This window comes from Populus euphratica, unplaced genomic scaffold (genome assembly GCF_000495115.2).
Source record: "Populus euphratica unplaced genomic scaffold, PopEup_1.0 scaffold27.1, whole genome shotgun sequence".
Lineage (NCBI taxonomy): Eukaryota > Viridiplantae > Streptophyta > Magnoliopsida > Malpighiales > Salicaceae > Populus > Populus euphratica.
In genome coordinates, this window is record NW_011499899.1 from 174,786 (window position 1) to 196,073 (window position 21,288).

General features: G+C 33.1%; 2 protein-coding genes across 4 annotated transcripts; one reads left to right on the forward strand and one right to left on the reverse strand.

Annotated features, from left to right (window-relative positions):
* Window positions 1-3,165: 3,165 nt before the first annotated feature.
* Window positions 3,166-10,977, reverse strand: LOC105132460 (uncharacterized). The gene is made up of 10 exons (XM_011035988.1): window positions 10,848-10,977; window positions 9,886-10,087; window positions 9,642-9,799; window positions 9,407-9,552; window positions 8,373-8,435; window positions 8,146-8,238; window positions 7,487-7,648; window positions 5,861-5,946; window positions 5,173-5,342; window positions 3,166-3,823 (listed from the first exon to the last, which is right to left on the reverse strand). Exons 1-10 carry the CDS (start codon window positions 10,948-10,950, stop codon window positions 3,516-3,518), a joined length of 1,491 nt encoding a protein of 496 aa, XP_011034290.1. The 5' UTR covers window positions 10,951-10,977; the 3' UTR covers window positions 3,166-3,515.
* A 4,637-nt stretch (window positions 10,978-15,614) lies between these two features.
* EGY1 (Peptidase M50 family protein) lies at window positions 15,615-21,288 on the forward strand. 3 transcript variants are annotated; one of them, XM_011035989.1, is made up of 10 exons: window positions 15,616-16,113; window positions 17,309-17,773; window positions 17,922-18,062; window positions 18,350-18,451; window positions 18,744-18,955; window positions 19,125-19,175; window positions 19,260-19,329; window positions 20,296-20,364; window positions 20,751-20,801; window positions 20,905-21,288. In XM_011035989.1, exons 1-10 carry the CDS (start codon window positions 15,745-15,747, stop codon window positions 21,061-21,063), a joined length of 1,689 nt encoding a protein of 562 aa, XP_011034291.1. In that variant the 5' UTR covers window positions 15,616-15,744; the 3' UTR covers window positions 21,064-21,288. The 3 variants fall into 3 exon arrangements, with proteins under 3 accessions (XP_011034292.1, XP_011034291.1, XP_011034293.1); XM_011035990.1 differs by lacking the exons at window positions 20,751-20,801; window positions 20,905-21,288 and adding an exon at window positions 20,546-20,703 and having other exon boundaries at window positions 15,615-16,113; window positions 20,296-20,409; XM_011035991.1 differs by lacking the exons at window positions 20,751-20,801; window positions 20,905-21,288 and adding an exon at window positions 20,549-20,703 and having other exon boundaries at window positions 20,296-20,412.

Genomic DNA, 21,288 nt, shown 5'->3' on the forward strand with positions numbered 1-21,288 from the left:
CATACACAATATGAAATTCTTCATCATTATTCATAAAATCTTGCACCCTCGACACCTTTATTTGAGTACTAACCAGCATAAACTCCATTTTCATGAGCCTCTATTAATAAAAAGTCAATTGTTGTTTAATATTTTTGATTCCATAACGAAGACCATTAAGATCAACCAAATAAGCATTTATATCCCCATTGCAGCTTGGTATAGTAGCTTTAGTTCACATATTCCACTTTCTAGTCCTCTATAATATATCTTAAATCTTCAAGTTCACTATGTTATTAATATGCTACCCTTAATATTACTAATATCATTTCTTAACTTTTCACCTCCTTGCAACCATAAATTGTATATGAAAAGACCATAAAGAAATAATGTTTAGAAAAACACTTAAGACGAGAGGGAGAAAGAAGAGATGAAGTGCACTTATATGTAAAGTCAATCTTTATGTTATGTTGAATGGTTAGACAAACTAGAATATAACTAGTGTTTACTTTTTTAGGTATTTATCATATTATCTCATTATACCCACTAATTTTATGCTATTTTATCATTGAAAAAAAATATATAAGTATTCTCTTAGTAATGCATTTATAGCTCCATTTTACTCTTATAACCATGCAACATCAAGAGGTTATGAATAATTTATCGTTTGCATATTCTGACATGTATAAAAATTGATATTTACCTCAAATTAAGAAAAAAAGTGTTAGAGAAAAAGACAATGAAGGAGAATTGACAATGATGTTCTTTGGAATAATAAAAAAACTAAAAGAAAAGGAGAACTTCCTTATTTTTCAAGAGAGCAAAAATTAGTAGATACATGCCTACTATTACATATAATGAACCTAGTAGTTACAAGTCTAAAATCAACCTAATAGTTACAAGTCTAAAATCTTTTCTTTGCTCTTCCATATCCAATGATGATTATATTTATATTTATATTTTGTTTTCTCTTCTATATCCTCATCTTTAATGTCCTTGTTGTCTTTGAATTCTTCTTATCACACTAAATATTGAATTATCCTAGCTCATTTAATAGAAACATAACCATATTTAAAGGTATAAAAAAAAAATCAAATCATGAGAAGGATGGGAAGTAAGGCAAGACAAAGAATATGTGTACTCTATATACATCACTTCAAAGGAAACTTATTTTCTAAAAGCATAAAATTGTATTAGTTTTGGCTATATTATAATTGGATACATAAAAAATTTTATGCATTTGTTAAGGAAGGTAAGGTATTATAGCTTGTTAATGGTACTCTCTCATTAGAAAAACACTTTCATTTCTCGTATTCACTTGATAGAAAAATTAATCCAATATATTTTACAACAACCCATTCTTCTTTTTTACCTATTATGGACTTAAGTTTTCCTTAAAATATGTTTGTTAAGGTATTGTTTGGATAATGTTAAAAGATAAAAAGCCAAACAACATTTTTATTCCCTTCCCTTGCATTCTTTTAGTTCAAAACAATTCTTAAATATCCAAAATACATCATGAATTTATCAAAAACTAAATTGATTATGTTATATTTTATAGCTCAGAAATATACCCCTCACTAACTAATCTATTGAGGGAAACTCGAATCCATATCTTATATTAGCAATAAAAATGGTTAATTCTAATTCCCTAACAACTAAAAACTATAAATAAAAACCCTAAAATTCCTTTACCACATGTTGTCATGATACTTAATGGTGTGTAGCCACCCTCTAGTGAATAATTGAAGTAATTATAAACTTTATGTTTTTCTTTACCATTATGATCAACCAAGGTAATGTCAAAAAGGACATGAACATTACTATTTTCTATAGAAAGATCAATAAAAATAAAGACATAAAAAGAATTGTCTAGGTAGAAATAAATAACACATTCATAATCAATAATAGTGAAAGTCTAGCTAGTTATGTGTTTCCCTACACTAATTTCTTTGGTTAATAGTAGCCTTGAATTATAAATTTATAGGATCCATTTACTATTTTTGTTATAGACAAAGAGAAGATTGGGGATGCGCATGGTAGTGATGGGGAGGTGGGTTGAAGAAAACAAGAAATGTTATAATACTGTGAATCTAAGAGAAAATTGATTGAAACATGAAATATAAAAAAATTAAATTTACAAGAAGAGATATAACTTTTATAATGATAGTGGTTGTGGTGGGTCCTTTGAAATAAGAAGGGAAAAAATTATTATTTATTAATTATTAGGGGTAAAAGGTTAGAATAACTTGAAAGAAGATTTGAGATACTTTATTATTCTAAAAATACTAATAAATTTTTTGTTTTTCTTTGCTTTTTTACAAGATAAAATATTTTTTTTGATAATAAAGGGACTTTTTTTTTCTATATATTAAAGAGAAGGATCTTTTGTTGGCTTTTGTTAAATTCATCATAGTAGAATTTTTTTTTTGGTTTTTTTGAATCATGTAATTTAATTTAAATTTGTTTTGGAAACCTTTAAATAGTTTCTAAGATTGTCATTCTTCTTTGCTATGATGACGTGATTTTTATAAAATATAAAATAAGCATATAAATTAACAATTAAAAGATATACTTGTTGATAGAAAATAAACTTGAAAAAATAGATTGAGACAAAGATCAATTCTCTAGCCTTAAAATAATATTATTTTTCAGGCTTACTCAATCTTTTATTCTTGGTAGTAAAAACCAAGAATAAATAGCAAATCAAAATTTATGTCACTATAATAATTTTGACTAAAATTATGTTAAAAAAATAAGTTTTAGAAATATTAGAAATTTTCTCCATTATCAAAACCATATCAGAATTGTTTTTTTTTTTTATATAGACAATTTTGACAATTAATTTTAACATAACTTTTTAAATAAAAATAATACAACTTTTTGTTTGAAATTAAACAACTATTTCAAATAAAATTTTAATAAAACAACTTTTGATTCACCCTTTAACAATTTCTCATATAAATAATTTTTTTATCAAAATAAAATACAAAATAGATATAAAAATAAAGAATGATTAAAAAAAAAAATCATAACATCAAACAAACAAGATAACTTTTGGCCTTAAAACTTTTCCTAGTAAACACTTCCAGATTCACTCAGCAAACTAGTGAACATAATATCTTAGTCTATTATGGGAAACTAGACAAGGAAGATAACGCAGTTCCTTAGCAAACAACTTACAAAAACCAACAAATCTCTGTTTCAAGGTATTTGTTTACTTTAACATTTTGTCTTCGCCAAGATGACACTTCGAGAATAAATAATCAAGAACTAACGATAGCATTCCATTCTGTACCGAACTGTAGTTTTATACTTACAGAACTAGCTTGCATATCTTTTGGTTATTACATTGATTAAATTCTGAAAACATACAGCTAATCAAATGGTTAGCTAATCCTAGAAAAAAACATGTCATTCGGCTTTTTGGTATTGCTTGATGGTGCAGCGAACTAGATTCCTAAACTATTGCCACCCCTCTACAAAATCTAAGGAGCAGATCCCTGACTGCTACTATAACTTTTCTAGTCCAGTCTCTACCAATTCAAAAGGCTAAATGGTTTGCCACTCCCGGCAACAGACGCATCTGTGGAGTCTGATTCACTTCCCACCATTTCTTCAGAACCATAATTGCTTGGAAGGAGTTGAATACGGTCAGCATTGTTAATGATCCAATTGGTGACTTCAGGTGATGCTGCCCATTCCATTACGGCTTCATGTGTCGATTCCCTGGTGAAATCCTCCCACTGTTTCTTTGTGAACTTTCGTTTTAGATTTTTGTGGAAGGTTGAATAGTAATCCTGCTTATCTACTGTTGCCAAGTGAGAAGATGGTGATACCACACCTGCCAATGCCAAGAAAAGCAAATCACTCTATACTGGATGGTTGATAAATGACAGATCCAGTACCTTGTTAAATGATCCAAAAACATTAGATAAAGAACGACCATACAAGACAAATGAATCTACATATCATCCAAATTAGAGGCACAAAAATATTGCCTCGGAAGCATCTGAATTTGTTACTTTAAATTCCTTTCAAGAAATGGAAATAGAAATTATATACTTGGTGTAGCAAGGAATGTGAACAGATCAGTGATACTGAACATTCTGTCCAAGTAAAGTAAATAACCAGATTCCCCCCCCCCCCCCCCCCCCAAAAAAAAAAAAAAAAAATCTCAACACCATAGTCATTGGGAATCTCTGGTTATCATTAGGCAAGGAAACTCTAGATGTTGAATTTCCAGTTACTTTAGGCAAGGAAACTCTAGATGTTGATGAAACCCACAGGGGACACATTTATAACATAATGCAATGATATGAGTCAAGAGCCAGTTCTCTTACTTAATATTTTAGGATGGGCAAGGGAAGTGTTAGAATGGATGATTTCAATTGCACATAATGGCGGAAATTTTTTAGGAAAAAGAAGAAAAATCTCAGTTTTTGCTTAGGTAAAGAAAAATGCATAATGCAAGAACTAGCACATACATGAGACGTGTTCATCAAACTGCCAATGAGCTGGTTAATAGCAGCAAAATAAATGCGGAACCAGAAAAACAAACATAAAAGTAAAAACAAGAAAATAAGTAAAATAAACCAAGGAAATATCCAGTGACACACCCTTAACACAAACCCACAACAGAAATGTCAATTTATGTATTGATCCCTAATTTCTGTGATTGTGTGATTAGGTCCCAAACCAAACAAAAATAATAGAATCTTTTTTTTTCCCATTTTTCCCTTGTAGGTTTTAATATTTATGTAACTCTTAAAATAGTTTGGTTGTTAATTTATAAAGTGCGCAATTAACTCATGAATTTTCAAAACTGGAAAAAGAAGCAGATACAAATGTTGACGTTCAATTTTGTTTGTGTTAATTGGATAATTATATCAACACCTAATCATAATCAAGTTTTTTTCTAAATAGGTTCGTATATTTTGGATCTCTTATTCATTGAATCAAATTTTCTCAATTGAACATTTTCATTTCAGATTTGAATCTGATTTGGTCCTATTCATGTAACTTGTTTGTTTAGGGATATTTTCATGTTTAGTACCAGAGCCTAGAGCTAAATCGAACTTGTGGGATAAGGACAAAATAAACAAAAAGATTATAATCCAATGGCCCATATTTAATGTGTTCCCAGTTTCTATGACAAAATCATGCCAAGGTATCATGGTCCGTAATACTTACCTTTAACAGGAGAGCGGGTCCAAGCAGATGAGCTTTCTGGACTGTTCCACATCTTCCCCTGGGGACTCATTTTTCCTGACCTACTAAGGAATTCAGCGCGTCGAAATCTTGCTGTTGTCTGTCCTGCAGGCTGGAGCCAAGCACTCCCACCCCCAGAATCTGATTGATCCCTGTATTAAATCATATTTGGGTGCTGAAGTTATATACTGATCTAAAAATACATGAAGTGAAATATTTAGAACACATACAAAAAATCAAGTCTTTCAGAAGCACTTAGCAAACAGACACTAATCCAATCTTGTTATACCATCTGAAATGAGTCCAGCTTCACCTTTGTTTTCTAATAATGCCAATGCTCTACGATAGGGTGTCCAACTTCACCTTTGTTTTCTAACAATGTCAATGCTTTACTATAGGGTGTCAGGATGACATTGGTCAACTTCCACATCTGTTCATTAAACTTCATAAACAAGGATCATGACAACCACCCATCCAATTAATTTTTCTTAAGACCATTGTGATGCACAATCTAGATAAGTTACTACGCATTATTCACAAGATCATTAATTTGGTTTCAATCCCAGATACTAATTTGATACAGAATTACCACCCTTTTAACTGAATGCAACTACTTCAAAACAACAGTACTCTTAAACAACAGGAGAGAAGTGAAAATTACAGAGCTTACCTTTGATACCACCACTTCAAAGTAACAGAGCAGATTGCACAAGAAGAAAGCAAGGCGCCCAATGCTAAAGGAGTATCAAGAGTGCTCTGAGAAAGAAAAGGAAAGCAAGAAAAACTGGTCATACAGCAGTCACTCAAAATATGCTGTCAAAACAAAATTTGTTCTTAAAATAACTACAAGAAAATTAGTTCAGAAGAAAAAAGCTTAACTAGTAGCGCACAAGAAGAGTGTAACAGAATGACCGTATGTACTGCCTAAGGCAGTGAAATATGATGACACATTTCATAAAAAGTCAAGTCTATACTACATGGACTCTGGAGTGCACATAAGAGAACAACTTGAAAGGGATACCAGACACAAGACAAGGTTCACACACCCGTATGAGCATAGACAATGAAGGGTAGCCCAACTTCTTGTTCTTTGGTTGGGAGATTGGGCTTTAGCCTATGTTATTGGGTTTAATTTATTTGGACTTTTGAGTTTTATTGTAAGGTTTGATGTTATTCTATTTTGGATTTCAATCTAGTTTAGTGGGCCGTTGGCCTAATTGTTGGTTGTTTTAGGGTTTTACTATTAACATAATTTTTGACGTTGCAATCAGTTTTATAATGAATTATTAAAAGTTGTAAAGGTGCAGACTTCACCTCCTCCCTTTCTCTTCTCTTCTTTAGTTTTTTTTATCTTTCTTTGGCTTCTTCTTAGCTTCTTCCTTCTTTCTGTTACATCTCTTAAATTCTGTCCTGCATCACAACTATGGCACAAATACTGGAAGGATAACAAAATTGCCTTCACAGGGCTGAAACTAAGGTGAACTGGCCACAGTGGAATTAAATCAGCACAAGGCATATCACTGTGAACAGAAAAGCTCCCCTTTAAGCCAACACAAGTACACAACCCCAGACCTACTTTAATTTATCTAACACAATTCAAATGGCTGGCTAACATCAAACAACATCGAATCAGGAATTACCTAGTCCTATATAAGATTCTGTCCAATAATAGAAATAAATTGATAAATATCATACCATAGAAGCAAGTCAGAGAAAACCAATTATCATTCTCTAACTTTCTCTTGTCAAAAAGAGAACTGGATACCTTTAAATAGGTAGCAAATTTTGTTAGCTGATTAAAGCACGCATCATTGGCCCTGCAGTAACCTCTATCTTTCCCAAAAAATTCCCCCCTGATGATATATGCATGATTACGATCCTTCTGTTTTTTAATAACAGATCTTCAATTCTATCTAAACCAATTACAAAGCTTTTCTATATCCATGCCATAAGGAACCTCTATCCCCAATTTTATTTTATTTTTATCCCTAAACAGAACTAATACAAACATGACTTAACAGGTAACATCATGTATATTTGGCGGGATTGAGAAAAATATCCATGCACCAAAAGGAGGGTATTCATTGTGAATTGGTGAACTTCGTGTGCTACTTATAACTATGTGCATGATTACAAGGTGTGCTACTTATATTCATGTGAAAATGTAAAATGGAGCACGTCACTAAAATGCTGCAGCTGTATAATAATTCTTTAATTTTGAGGCACTCAAACAACTTTAGAAATCTTCTTTTCATTCAATATCAAGCAATGGAATTAACACGAACGGGTGTCTTACCTGTAAAATGAAGGTGGATGCAATAATGCGCATTGCCCATTTAACAAACTGTGCTACACCATCATCCACATTTCCATCCTTTGAGATTACAAATTTCCTCACCATCCAGAACCCTAAACCAGCTCCTGTGAGAACAATCCCTACTAGTATAAATATGTAAACCTGTAGTGAAATAGGGAAAGGTCAAAACATAATGCTTTAAAAGAAGCAAATAGAGAATAAATTTCATGTGAGGAATAACATTGTAAAAAAGAATCACATGCACACAATTGGCTCTTTCCTCCTTTCCTTTTGTAAAAGTGCTTTGAGAGAGAGGGATTCTGAATTAAGTAAAAAATACATTGCTCTTATTTAAACTTTCAACTATTACCAGAATAAATCACATTTGTCAAACAGGAAAGTAATGCCAATGTGTGTCTTGAGAAGCCTATGAGAACATAGAATGTATTTTGTGGATGATGGCTTAAGGTACCCCAAAAAAAAGGAAAAAAGAAAAACTACTTGTGTCTACATATTAATGCAGTATCAATATGGAAGTGCTGGGAAGATGAGATGAGAGTTAGTTGCAGGACTGGCTCTAGAACATTGATTCCCTTGAACCTGTAACTGCAAGTACTCTACAAAAATCTGCATAAAAATCTATGTAGAGAAAGACTTACAGGATTGTGCATGTCTTCAGTCAGCCCGAAGTTTACTAGAATCGAATTTACCAGTGTTGAAATTTGATGTAAAATAAAAGTGCCAGCTCCAAGCTGCAACAGAATAGATAAAGAGAGTTATGCATCTTAGATAAAAGAAAAAAGAACATTATCTAAAAAATGGAAGTAAGTGTGGGGAAATAATAAGAAGATACTGGAACTTAAAGCTAAAGTAAAAGCAAACTCACCACTGATCCATATATGGAAAGATAAAAAAAATTCTTCCTTCCAGTTGGCAGCAATTTCATTCCCTGCAACATTAAAACAAAGATAAACATAGTAAGTCTGTCTGCACAATAATGAACTGAAAAGCTAAGATGAAATTCTTAATCACAAAATTGCAGGCATTGAATAGAAATTTGCAAATATTGAAAGCATATTAATATTCAGATACATTCTTAATAAGATCAGAATAAAACAAAATAATTTATAACAAAACTAACATCAAAGTTTTGCTATTTGAAAATTATATGCCTAAACATCATTATAAAATGTTGTTTTATTGCCAAAAAAAAAATGTTATATTGAAGCTTCCAACTTTATTTCAACGAATAGATTGAGGCACAGAAACTGGCCATGGAGCTTAAAAGATCTAGAGCAAATCCTTTTTGGACATTATATGTTGATGACAAAAACCTAAAAATAAGTGACATGAAATAACAAAATTATAAATTGAAGAATAGTCTAGGGAATTTGATTTTGAAAATTCATGAGAATGCCATTAATAATCCATTCTGTCACAAGCAGGTTGCACACTGCACCATGTGTGAAAATGCAGTTACCTACAACCAGAGTCCCTAAAAACAGCTGGCTCAGCTAACAAAGTATAATGGCAATCCCCTTCCATTATAAGCTCTAGGTGTACAGGCCCCATTAGGTTTGGTGCATGTTGAGTAGAACAATCCACACAAGGATGGTAAATTTTCTCTAGTTTCAACTCAGACTGAATGCAGTCCAGCCCCTTACATGAAGAAAAGATGTTTGGGACATAAAAGAGCTCCATATCTATCACTAGGTATTTACAACTCAATCAGGCACATATTGGCACATGCTGGATCTTAGCCAAAAATTCAAATAAGCAAATAACATCAATGCTCTGAATTTTTTATCGAAAACTTTTGGATCTGCATTTCAAACCAATTTGGTGATACTGGTGTTGGAAAAGAGGAAAATTGAAGAAGGGGGAGGAAGATCTGAAAGCAACAAAACCAAACTTACAGACCTGAAAAAGGAGGATTATAATGACAAGAAAAACCCCAATAGCCATTGAAGTGCTATAATAAAAGGGAACCCAGCTGCTGACTATCGGTGCCAGCAATAGTAAAACAAATCCAACTGCTAGACACATGAGTCGCCATTGCTGTAAATCTGCACTAACATCAATTAATCAGTGTCAATAAAGGAATTCAAATCCAGTGTGCAAGACCAAACACAACAGGGAACAAGGGGAGCCAAACCTTCATCAACAGCAATTGAGACGGATCCAGAAGTATGACCAATGAACTTTACATCAACATATCTCTCCTCATAAGGAGACATGACAGATGTCCACAGCCCATTCTGAACAATTCTCCAATCATCCTCTTTGCACTGGCATAATCCAAGGGAAGCATTCCTGGAAATGCTCCATGGATGAGACATAAAATTTTCATTATAAAATTGAGAGAGCAAAAAAAAAAAAGAGGCAAGAAATTCACTTACCGGTGAAAGCAAACCTGAATATTGCTATGCAATCTCTCTGGGATTGGTGCAGACGGAGCCAGAGTAACTCGAAATGAGCTAGCATACCTACTGAGTTTCCATCTCAAGTGACCAGAAACTTTAACTCGTTCACAAGAGAAAGCATCTTTAGAACCATCATGGCTAAGAGTGACATCTACAGCTGGATTCTCGGCGTCAATGCCTGTAATTGTATAAGGCATTATTAATTATCAATCATTCAAAGTAGAAAAAAACGAATCATTCAAAGTTGAAAAAAACGAATCACTCAAAGTACATGAGAAGATTTAAGACTTCAAACAAATGCTCTCAATCACATGAAGAAAAACATAAATCAACCAAACAGCACTACGGCATACTATAACTACTTAAACAGACCCTCGATTTCAAACCATGTCTAAGATTCAAGAGTAGAAAGGAAGAAAACAGCCCCAAGAAAAGATTTGTTTCAAGTTTACGATATCAAGAAACTTCGAATCTCCATTAAACCTTGCAAAACTCAAAAGAAAAGACACCTATTCAGCTACAACAAGCAACGTTCCTTATCAAAGGCAAACGATTTTATATACATCAAACCCAACATATAATACCAAGAGCGCCTACCTGTAGCGATTTTAGCAAAACCCCATAAATAATCTACAGATTTTTGTTAGAATAATTATTTTCACTTCACTACACTACACAACCAAAAAATAAAGCCCTAACAAACCCATCAACGCCGAAGAGAAAAGAAATTAATATACTGTATAGATTTCAATTGCCAGCACCTTAGCTCCAAAAACTTTCTTTTTTAAAAAAAAAAAAAGACCCCACAATTACATGCATTTTTATTTCCAAACGTTGTTTGTCCAAAACCAAAAAGAGCACTACACCACGACAGATCACAGCAATCAATCAAGAAGCGAGCAAAATAAAAGGGAGGAGACATCAGAAGTCAGCAGTACCTTTGAGAGTGGTCTCGTGAGTGGCACGTGAGAGGAACAGAGAGGAGGCAAATACCAAAGAGAAAAGAAGCAGAAGAGAAGGAGAAGGAGACGAGGAACCCATTGCTGCTCTCTCTCTCTCTCTCTCTCTCTCTCTCTCTCTCTCCCTGTCGCTCTGTTATTTAGGTGAAATATTATTAGTTAGGGGAAAAAGAAGAAACAAAGGCAGTGAGAGCGCGCTCTGAATCAGGCAGTTGCCTTGTTGTATTTGTCACTTGTATGTTCTTCTACGCCGCGTTTTGTGTTTTAATTATTTGCGTGTTGGCGTCGTGTTTTTTATTTATTTTTTTATGCGTGGTGGCGTCGTTGCCAAGCATGGATGCTCTCTTCGGGACTAATGTCCAGTCATCAAATTATCAAATCGTATTGGACCTTCCTTTCGCGAAACTGTTTTGTGTTTGTTTTTATGTTTTAATTTTTAAAAAATTTAAAATTGTTTTATTTTTTAATTAATATTTTTTAATATTTTAATACTATTTTGATATATTAATATTATAAATAATTTTTAAAAACTAAAAAATATTATTTTACTATATTTTTAAATTAAAATTACTTTAAAAACAATCATTTTAAAACACTTTTCAAAATATTTTAATAACCGTGTCACAACTTGAATTTATTCGATAAATACTACACATTTTTTGTAATTAAATTTAGAATTAATAATAAAAATTTAATTTTAAAATTATTTTTATTGCCCACGTCTCCATTATCTTCCTTTCTGTCTATGAAAAACCACCAAGTCTAGAAAATCATTAAAGGTGATTATTTTCAATTTGATTTAGTTTTTATTTAAAAAAATAATTAAATTTTTTTTAAAAAAAAAACCTAAACCAAAATGAAATTAGTTCAAAATAATTGGTTTTGGTTATTTTAGGAAAAAAGCTAAAACCCAATCAATTAATTCTTGGTTTAGATTGATTCGGTTATTTTATATTAAAAATCAAAAACTAGATTGTTTTTTTGGGATTTTTTTTTAAATTTCAATCGGTTTGATTTTGATTTGACTCAATTTTTTCTAGTTTGACTCAATTTTTTTCAGTTTGGCTTGGTTTTTCAGTTCGGTTTGGCTTGATTTGATTCAGTTTTTTCAGTTCAGGCTTATTAAACAAATATCAAACTGAACTGGTTGGTTTTTTAAATATTATAATCGGTTTTTTTCACTATTCGATTTTTTCAGTTATTTTTTTATTTTCTCTGTTTGATTAGTTTTTCAAGTTTTTTACTTATCCTCTAACAATTACCAATAATAACATAATGGCAACCAAGAACAATCCAACCAAAAGAGAAAATCATTGAAAGTGATTAGGCAATGTTTAGTGTTGCGGTTGAAAAGTGCTTTTAAGAATTTTTAATTTTTTAATTTTTTTGCTTTAAATTAATATATTTTTTATGTTTTTATATTATTTTGATGTACTGATGTCAAAAAATAATTTTAAAAAATTTAAAAAATAATATTTTAATATGTTTTGGAATGAAAATTACTTTAAAAAACAATCATTATCACACTTCTAAACACCCTATATAGGTGATCTTAGACGTGTAACCGCGCTATATTGCAAGATCTTTTTTGTGTTAAAAATAATATTTAGATAATGTAAATATTTAAAAAAAAATTATAATTATTGGATTGGATTAAAGAAATTAATTTTATTTTAATTAGATGATAAAAAAAAAAGATAACATCAATAATGGACCAAATTAAAAAAAATAATGATAACTTAGGAAAAAAATAATATTTTTATAAAAGGGAACATACAATAGAGCTTAATTATTAGTCCATTAAATATAGAAGGGAAAATTTAGGTAAAAAAAATAGTTAATCTAAGTTAGTATAACAAACTTGTAACATAAGAGATAAGAGACAAGCCAACCTATGTTAATTCGTCAAACCAACAATCCAAATTATAATATTGAAATAACTTGGTAGAAAAGAAAACGTAAAAAAAACATAAAACTGAAAAGAAAATAAGTTTTTTTAAAATATTAGTTCACATTAACTTTTTAAATTTGAAATCTGGGGCATTAGACTCTAAACATCCTATTAAAAAAAATTATGAAACTCAATTCTCAACTAATTTAACAGTGAAGGATTAACTCAGAAAAAAAATACTAATTACACAAAAAAAAATTCAAAATAAAAAATAACAATTAAATAAGATTTAAAATTAAAATACAAAATAAATTGTGTTTTTAATTAAAAGATAAAATTAAAAAAAAATAAAAAAACTGTTGCTCTTCATAAAATTCCAGTGGAAAAATATTCTTGTGCTTGGGAAGGTGACATATACCTGTTCTGGTTCTTTCATGTTTGGCAGCCCCTTTACCAATCTTTTTATAGACCATGACTTCAGTTCAGTCCATGGAAATAGAGATGGCCAAAACATGGATGCCATCTTGCAGCTTCATCTTTTAAGTGCATGGCAAGGTAGTAATACAGGTTGTGTGCATGGATGTAAAAGAAACCTAAGTCTCCTTTCTTTCTTTTTTATCTTTTTTTTTTTTTTAATAATTAGTGTACGAGTTAACTTATATTTATCTCGATTAATTTTTTAAATTTAAAAGTTAGAATTATATAAACTTTAATTTTTAAAAAAGCAAACCAATAACCTGACCACTTCAACTAAACTCCTTCCTTCATGCACTTCTTAGTTCAAGACAGACAGACCCCTTCCATGTGGATAACAGCCGCCCATCTTTCTGATATATTGCCATGTTTCCTTCCCTAGCAGCCTCAAACTCCTCCTGCTGCAAGAATTTCCTTGTAGTTCAGAAAATACACACGGTTATTTGATCCTGAGTCCATATACCTTGCATGAATCCTCCACGTCTTCTGTATCACTATTCAATGAAACCAGGCACCACGTCCTCTTCCTTGTCCTCCACTGTTGTTTTCAAAAACAAGCTTTGATTGTAGAGCTTGCTCAATAGCTGATAAATTGTCATTCCTTCATATGCATTAACTGAATAACTGATCAGGAACCCGTAGCTAGGACCCCAGCAACCCCTCAGATATGCTCATGGTCTTCAAGGCTTTGACTCCTCTGTTGCTGTAACTATATGTTCAAATCTTGAAGAAAGTGATCGCATCATCTTCTCGATTAAATTACCATCATCAACCTTTTCTCCATTTCTTCACTTTCGATTGACAATGCCAGTCAACCTGTACTGATGCCTGACACAGCTTCTCCTTTCATGCGAGTTGTTTCAGACTCCTCTCTTAATTTCTGCAAACGTAGCTTCTTCACACGTTCAACTCCTTTATAGATCACACCTAGCTTGTCCCGCATTCCTTGCCTGTTGCAGCATCTGAAACTGTCTCACAATTATAGCACTCCAAGCCTTGATACAGAAGAGACAAGGCTTTCTTTTCCTCCTTTCACTGATCATTGAGAGCGTTCTTTTTCTCTAGAGCGTACCTGTCTTCTTACTCAGCCATGGGATCAGCATAGCCGTCATTGACTATCTCCCACAGATCCTGTGAACCAAATAGGATGCACCATTTTCCATAATTCTCCTTCATCAATACAGACACATGAAGTCGTACCAAATGATGGTTTCAACTTGTGTCTTACATAAGCCAAAGAAAGAGAGACAAAAATAAAACTGCAAGAACATAACCACAAAGCTATTAATTTTGAACCTCGCCTTCTCCTTTTTTTTTTCTCTTTTTTGATCAGAATAATGCTCGTATAAGCCTTAAAAATGGAGATTACAGGCTAATAATGAAGAACAAGCGCGAAATAATCTAATCCTAGTAGAAACTAAATGGCAGTAAACTGAACGCAAAAAGCAGCAACAAAAATGCATTTGCAGCAGAAATAATCTAATCGTATAACCCTTAAAAAAGGAGATTACAGGCTAATGATGAAGAACAAGCGCGAAATAATCTAATCGTAGTAGAAACTAAATGGCAGTAAACTGAACGCAAAAGGCAGCAACAAAAATGCATTTGCAGCAGAAATAATCTAAACGTATAACCCTTAAAAAAGGAGATTACAGGCTAATAATGAAGAACAAGCGCGAAATAATCTAATCGTAGTAGATACTAAATGGCAGTAAACTGAACTCAAAAAGCAGCAACAAAAATGCATTTGCAGCAGGCTACAACTCAAGTAGAACTAGCTTGCTATTTCCAACATATATACTTCAGGTTTCATGCGATGCATACATAAGATGGTCTCGCAAGGTTTTGCAGCTACTATTTTCCCTGCTCTTCTTCTTTTTTTCCTGAATTAGGAACGAGAAAGTCAGTAGTGGAGAAGCAAAGCTACAAAAAACCTCGAGCAGTTGCCATAGCTGAACTTCAACATATCAAAACTCGTTCAACGAGCAAGACAAAATTGCAAACTATCATGCTCTTGGATTTAAATTGAAATTCATGTTCATACAATTGAACTAATAATTAAACTCGGAAGGAATGGTCGAAGTTTTGAATTTTAATTTGTTTTTAATGTTTTTGAAAATTTTAATGTACTTGTGGAAAAATAATTTTTTTTAAAAAAATATTATAATTTATTTTTAAGTAAAAATAAATTAAAATATTTCTCCAAACAGACCAACTCGCACAAGTTGCATCATCTGCCGGCCGGCCCAGCCCATGAGAAGGGCAAGTACTCATAAACTGAAACCCAAAATTGGACGTTTGATATTTATCCAAACCAAGAAACAAAAAACGTGAATTAAATATATATAAATGAAAATTAAAAAAATATTTTTAAAAACCCAATAAGAGGAGAGAAAGAAAAACTCTTTTTTTTCTGCCCTATCTTGTCTGATAACAAAATCCAAATCCAAAAAACACATAAATTAATCTGAAAATTTTGAAGTTTTTTTTTTTCGAAAAAAGAAAAATTGGATGGGAACTCTGACGAGCTCTAGTTTTAGCACAGTGAATTTGAAGCTGTGTTCAGATCTTATAGTCAAAGATTTCAGGGACAGAACTCAGCTCAAGAAATGGAAGAAGCAGAGCGCTTTATGCTTTTCGTGTAAAGGAGGAATTTCAAAGAGAGAGGCTTGTAATTTTAGTAAAATTAGGTGTTTTAGTGTTAATAATAATAATAATAATCATCATCATGATAGTGAAAAAGATGTAGTAGATAATGGTAGTGATAGTGAGAATGGTGATAAATATTCAAATGTGAAAACGGCGTTGTCTGACGAGAAAGAAGAGAGGAGCAGCACTGAGTTTGGTTCGGATAAGGCACAAGCTTCTGTTTCTTCAAGGGTACTTTTCTTTTCTTTTGCTTTTTTTGGTTAATTTTTTTTTTTAATGTTGATTTATTTTGGGGTTTTTGTGGAATTGAAAATGAATGCAACTGGAACTCAAATGAATTAGTAGATGGAGATTTTTTGTGATTGAAAATGAAATGCAATTTGAGTGAACTTAAGGGATGGATTTGTTTGCGCCAAATGGAATTCGAGTTTTGGCTGATAATGCCAATTCGTTATTGGTAATAGCATCTTAAATGCTAACAGAGAGTCTCACATATATGGTGATGCAAGGTTTGTTGATTTGAGGTTTTTGATAAAAGATGAAATGCGGGCGAGGAAACCTTAGGCTGTTTTTAATTGTTTTCTATACGAGAACTAACTCTAGAATTGGAGGTCTCATTTCAACATTAATGGTTTTTTTTTTCCGGTATTTTCTTTTTTAAATGCAATTGGATTTGGATTGATGTGTAATTACTCAAACTTTTGGATAAACATTTCCAACAATGCAAGATTTATTAGTGTCATGGAGTGGGATTTTTTCAAAATTCAGGCTAGATTTACTTTTTGTAGAACCTGGAGCATTTCAATCTTGATTAGGAAGACAAGTTTGATTCTTATTCACTTGGAAATGCTTTTGAAAAAACTAGTTTTTTATTTATTTATTTTTTATTTTGGGTAGTGGCAAGTGTTCATATTTCTATACGGTGGAATTTAGAGAAGCTCAGCTGAGTGTTCTGGAATTTCTGAGATCAGTGCGTTTACTTGTTGACATGTTTTTGGCACAATTCTTTTCCTTTCTGTTTCCTTTAAGTAACCTACTGCCAATCAATGCGCATAGCATGACCTCACCTTACTTAAATGTTTCATACTTTTGCCTGTATAATGAGTTTGGTTAAGAGGACATAGCAAGAAAGCTGATACTAACAAAAAATGGGATACATGGACATTCAGAAATGTGTATGAGTAAGCATTATTTTTATCAGTGTTCTAATAGTTGGATTACAGTTGAAAAAGGAATATAAGCATGCACATTCATGCATGTAGATGACTATACGTTTCTCGTATATATGGGTTGTAAACTGGTAATGAGCAGGGTTAAGATGCAACTGCAAGAAAGATGATAGCAAAAGATGGGATACAAAACATACACATTTAGTATAGTGTGATGGTTGCTTTTATTTTAACATGCTAGTGTTCCTCTTTGTCAGCCACCAACCATATCTCCAGTTGGACCAGCTTACAATAATTTCCAAGTAGACTCTTTTAAACTGATGGAGCTTCTTGGACCTGAAAAGGTTGATCCAGCAGATGTAAAGCTAATTAAGGACAAGCTTTTTGGTTATTCAACCTTCTGGGTAACGAAGGAAGAGCCATTTGGAGACCTTGGTGAGGGCATTCTTTTCCTAGGAAATTTGAGGGGAAACAGAGAAGATGTTTTTGCCAAACTGCTGAGTCGGCTGGCTGAGGCAACTGGTGATAAATACAATCTGTTTATGGTGGAAGAACCCAATTCAGAAGCACCAGACCCTCGTGGTGGACCACGTGTTAGTTTTGGATTACTACGGAAAGAGGTATCAGAGCCAGGGCCAACAACACTTTGGCAATATGTGATTGCCCTCTTGTTATTCCTGTTAACTACTGGATCTTCTGTGGAGTTAGGGATTGCATCTCAGGTTAGCTATTTTCTAGAACACTTTCAGCATGATGGATTTAATCTCTAGATGCATTCAGATTTGTACTCTTAGTATCTTTCTGGATGCCATTGATGATTCTTAAACAATTTCTTCCAGTATCATTCATTGTCTGAATGTGTTCTAACAGATCAATCGCCTTCCTCCAGAGGTAGTAAAGTACTTCACAGATCCAAATGCTGTTGAACCACCAGATATGGAGCTGTTGTTCCCATTTGTGGATTCTGCTTTGCCTTTAGCTTGTGGTGTTTTGGGGATTCTTTTGTTTCATGTAAGCAAATCTGGAATCCATGCAAAAAAAAAAAAAAACAGCATCACCATCAGCACGCTAGATAATCCTAGAAACTTGGAGTGGGAGTGTAATGTCACCATGTGTTGAATGAGAAAGTCACAAGAATCACATACCACCATGGCTCATTCATTAACACTTCTCCGACTATTTTAATCTTATCGCATTCTGGTTCATATTCAAACTTTTATGTTTTAGTTGTTATCTTTAATTTTATATATTCATTATTATCTCTTACACTTTCCTTGATGGAGTTGGGTTACATGCAGGAAGTGGGGCACTTTCTTGCTGCCTTCCCGAAGAAAGTAAAACTAAGCATTCCATTCTGCATACCTAACATTACTCTTGGAAGCTTTGGTGCAATCACTCAGGTGAATATATGTAATTATCTTGGGCAAACTCTAGATAGCAACCATAAGTGGCTAATGCTTTCTTTTATATCTTTGTAAACTGCTTATCCTTGTGAATCAAATCAGTTAAAATATTATTTTTATCTATGGAAAACTCCAAAAGTTTATATGTTTGAATGCAACCTTGAGAGTTAAACTTCTATAACGGCTTGCTACTTAGAGCTACATGTAATCTCTATCCTCTATCCGAACTGCTATAAGAATGAGGAAGATGAATTAACAACTTGCTGATTTCCAGTTTTTATCCTTGTAGTTCAAATCTATTGTCCCTGATCGGAGTACAAAAGTTGACATTTCCCTTGCCGGACCATTTGCTGGTGCTGCTCTCTCTTTCTCAATGTTTGCTGTTGGTCTGCTGCTTTCATCAAATCCAGCTGCTGCTGGAGATTTGGTACAAGTCCCAAGCATGCTGTTTCAAGGCTCCTTGCTTCTTGGACTAATTAGTAGAGCCATTCTTGGTTATGCGTATGTCTACCTCATGCTTTTTATTACTTTTCTTTAACCAACATAATTGTCGATATGCGATTCTATGAAGTGTTTCAAGGATTCAGTGGCTCTTATTCCATCTTCCATTAATCTAGCATTTCTCATTTGTTGAATTTTTGGTGGTAACCAAGCTATTGTAAATGTGCAGAGCACTGCATGCTTCAACGGTTTCCATTCATCCTCTAGTGATTGCAGGCTGGTAATGCACTGTTCTCAACTCTCTTTATTCACTGCAGTATGCTCTGAAGTTGATAAATGCTTACTATACAATGACTTATGGCAGGTGTGGATTAACCACAACAGCTTTTAATATGCTTCCAGTAGGGTGCCTTGATGGTGGAAGAGCTGTTCAGGTACTCTTCTCTTGCTCATATTGTTTAATCTTATCCCTTCCCTTTTTTCTTTGATTTTATGCTACTTAGTTTATAAAGGAAGAATTTACGCAGTTGCCTGTTGAGCTTCCCTGATACGTATAAAATGCATTTCATATATCTCTCACACATATATACAACCAAGATGAACTATTTCCATGTGGGAATTCTGGAATGGCAGTATCTGTTACTCAACGTACAAATTTTATCCTTAAAAGAATGTATTGATGTGGATACGTATTTGCTTTAGGAGGTCAATGTATTTATTTCCCCAATTAAAAATTTTATTTTTGAGTACTTTTATGCTCTCTCTATCTGCACTTTGAAGCAATATCAATTTCCAAGTGGCAATATCCTCTTTTATCATCTCTAGTGATGTTTGTTTTGTGCCATTCTCTTATTATTTCAATGCCTTCTGTGGTTCTACTTGTAAAAAGTATTATTTAAGATTTTCAATTGTATCCCAAATCTTGCCTCAAAGAAACTTGTTATGGTGCAATGATTTTCTTGTTGCTGGGCTGGCTATGGGCTACTGGACTTTGACCTGCAACTGGAAAAAGATCGCTTAGGGGGTCACTGTGGGGTGGCTGAATGCAGAGCAGTCTGCCCCTAAAGTGTTTATCAGTATATTTTTTTGAACTTGGGAAGGACCAGGTAGCTTGCTTACAAGCCACTGCACTAGATGCAAACGTGGACTCAGTAGTCAGCTCAGAATGCCTCTTTTCTATACTAAAAGACTAGCATTTTTTTTAAAAAAAAAGGAAAGAGGAATTATGCTTCTCTTTGTTCTTCTCTTTGATGTGCAGAGTAAGGTCTCCGAGCTCTCCAAAAGAGTATTATCAATCTGCGTCTCGTTGTTCTTAACTCCCACAATGTTGACTTATGATTTTCCTTAGAAATTGTCTCACACAATAATGTTTTTTCACCTCTCATTACTTATTTTTGCAGGGTGCTTTTGGGAAAGGTGCACTAATTGGGTTTGGCTTGACAACTTACACATTGCTTGGTTTAGGAGTGGTATGTCTAACCTTGTTCTATGTGCTTAGCCTGTTTTCAAAAACATAATGGCACTACTGAAATAAAGAGTTAATTTTAATTTATATCAAGATGACCCTGGCTATTAAATGAGAAAGTTCCTGCTTTTTTTTTTTATGTGAAGTAAACAACACCGCTATAGACTCCAGGTTTGGGCTTTGACTGGTGGCACTAGTATGCCTGTATTGCCTAAGAGCCGATTCCGTTGCAAACTGCTATGTTACTTAATAAGCATTTATGCTGTCATATTTCATGACATCTGCAATCCCGTTTATAATCGACACCACCGCACCACCGCCTCTATGACTTTGCTGATTCTTTAATATCATCTTTTACAACTGAGACCTCATTTATTCTCTTCATTTCAGCTTGGCGGCCCATTGTCACTTCCCTGGGGGATATACGTCTTGATATGTCAGGTATGCGAATGATAAGAAAACAACAGAGTGATAAGTATCAGGTTATGGGTTTAGATGGCTAAAATCATTTTCTAATGATTCTGTTTTGACAATACATATTTAGAGGGCACCAGAAAAACCCTGCCTGAATGACGTGACGGAAGTTGGAACATGGAGGAAAGCAGCTGTTACAGCGGCTATTTTCCTTGTTGCCTTGACACTTCTTCCAGTATGGGATGAGCTTGCAGAAGAGTTGGGTATAGGTCTTGTTAGCACATTTTGATGTGTAATACATGGGATAAAGCCAATTTTGACGTATATTAAAAATAAAATGATAGTCAAGGAAATCATGTTCAATTTGTATTCAACCCATGTAATTATTAATTTTATTAACTTCCCCATTTTTATCATGGAGGAAAAAAAAAACTTCTAATGAAAAATTGGTGTAATATGTTTATTGTTAATTATTTTAATTTTGACCAAACAAATGGCATATTATTTACAATAA

Excerpts from the sequence above, each read along its gene's own strand:
- LOC105132460 (XM_011035988.1), bottom strand. The coding sequence starts at position 10,950 with ATGGGTTCCTCGTCTCCTTCTCCTTCTCTTCTGCTTCTTTTCTCTTTG. Across the intron at positions 9,800-9,885 it reads ATTCAGGTTTGCTTTCACCG|GAATGCTTCCCTTGGATTAT; the intron begins GTAAGTGAATTT and ends GAGCATTTCCAG. Across the intron at positions 8,239-8,372 it reads TTTCCATATATGGATCAGTG|CTTGGAGCTGGCACTTTTAT; the intron begins GTGAGTTTGCTT and ends ATTCTGTTGCAG.
- EGY1 (XM_011035989.1), top strand. The coding sequence starts at position 15,745 with ATGGGAACTCTGACGAGCTCTAGTTTTAGCACAGTGAATTTGAAGCTG. Across the intron at positions 20,365-20,750 it reads CATTGCTTGGTTTAGGAGTG|CTTGGCGGCCCATTGTCACT; the intron begins GTATGTCTAACC and ends TCTTCATTTCAG. Across the intron at positions 20,802-20,904 it reads TATACGTCTTGATATGTCAG|AGGGCACCAGAAAAACCCTG; the intron begins GTATGCGAATGA and ends ATACATATTTAG.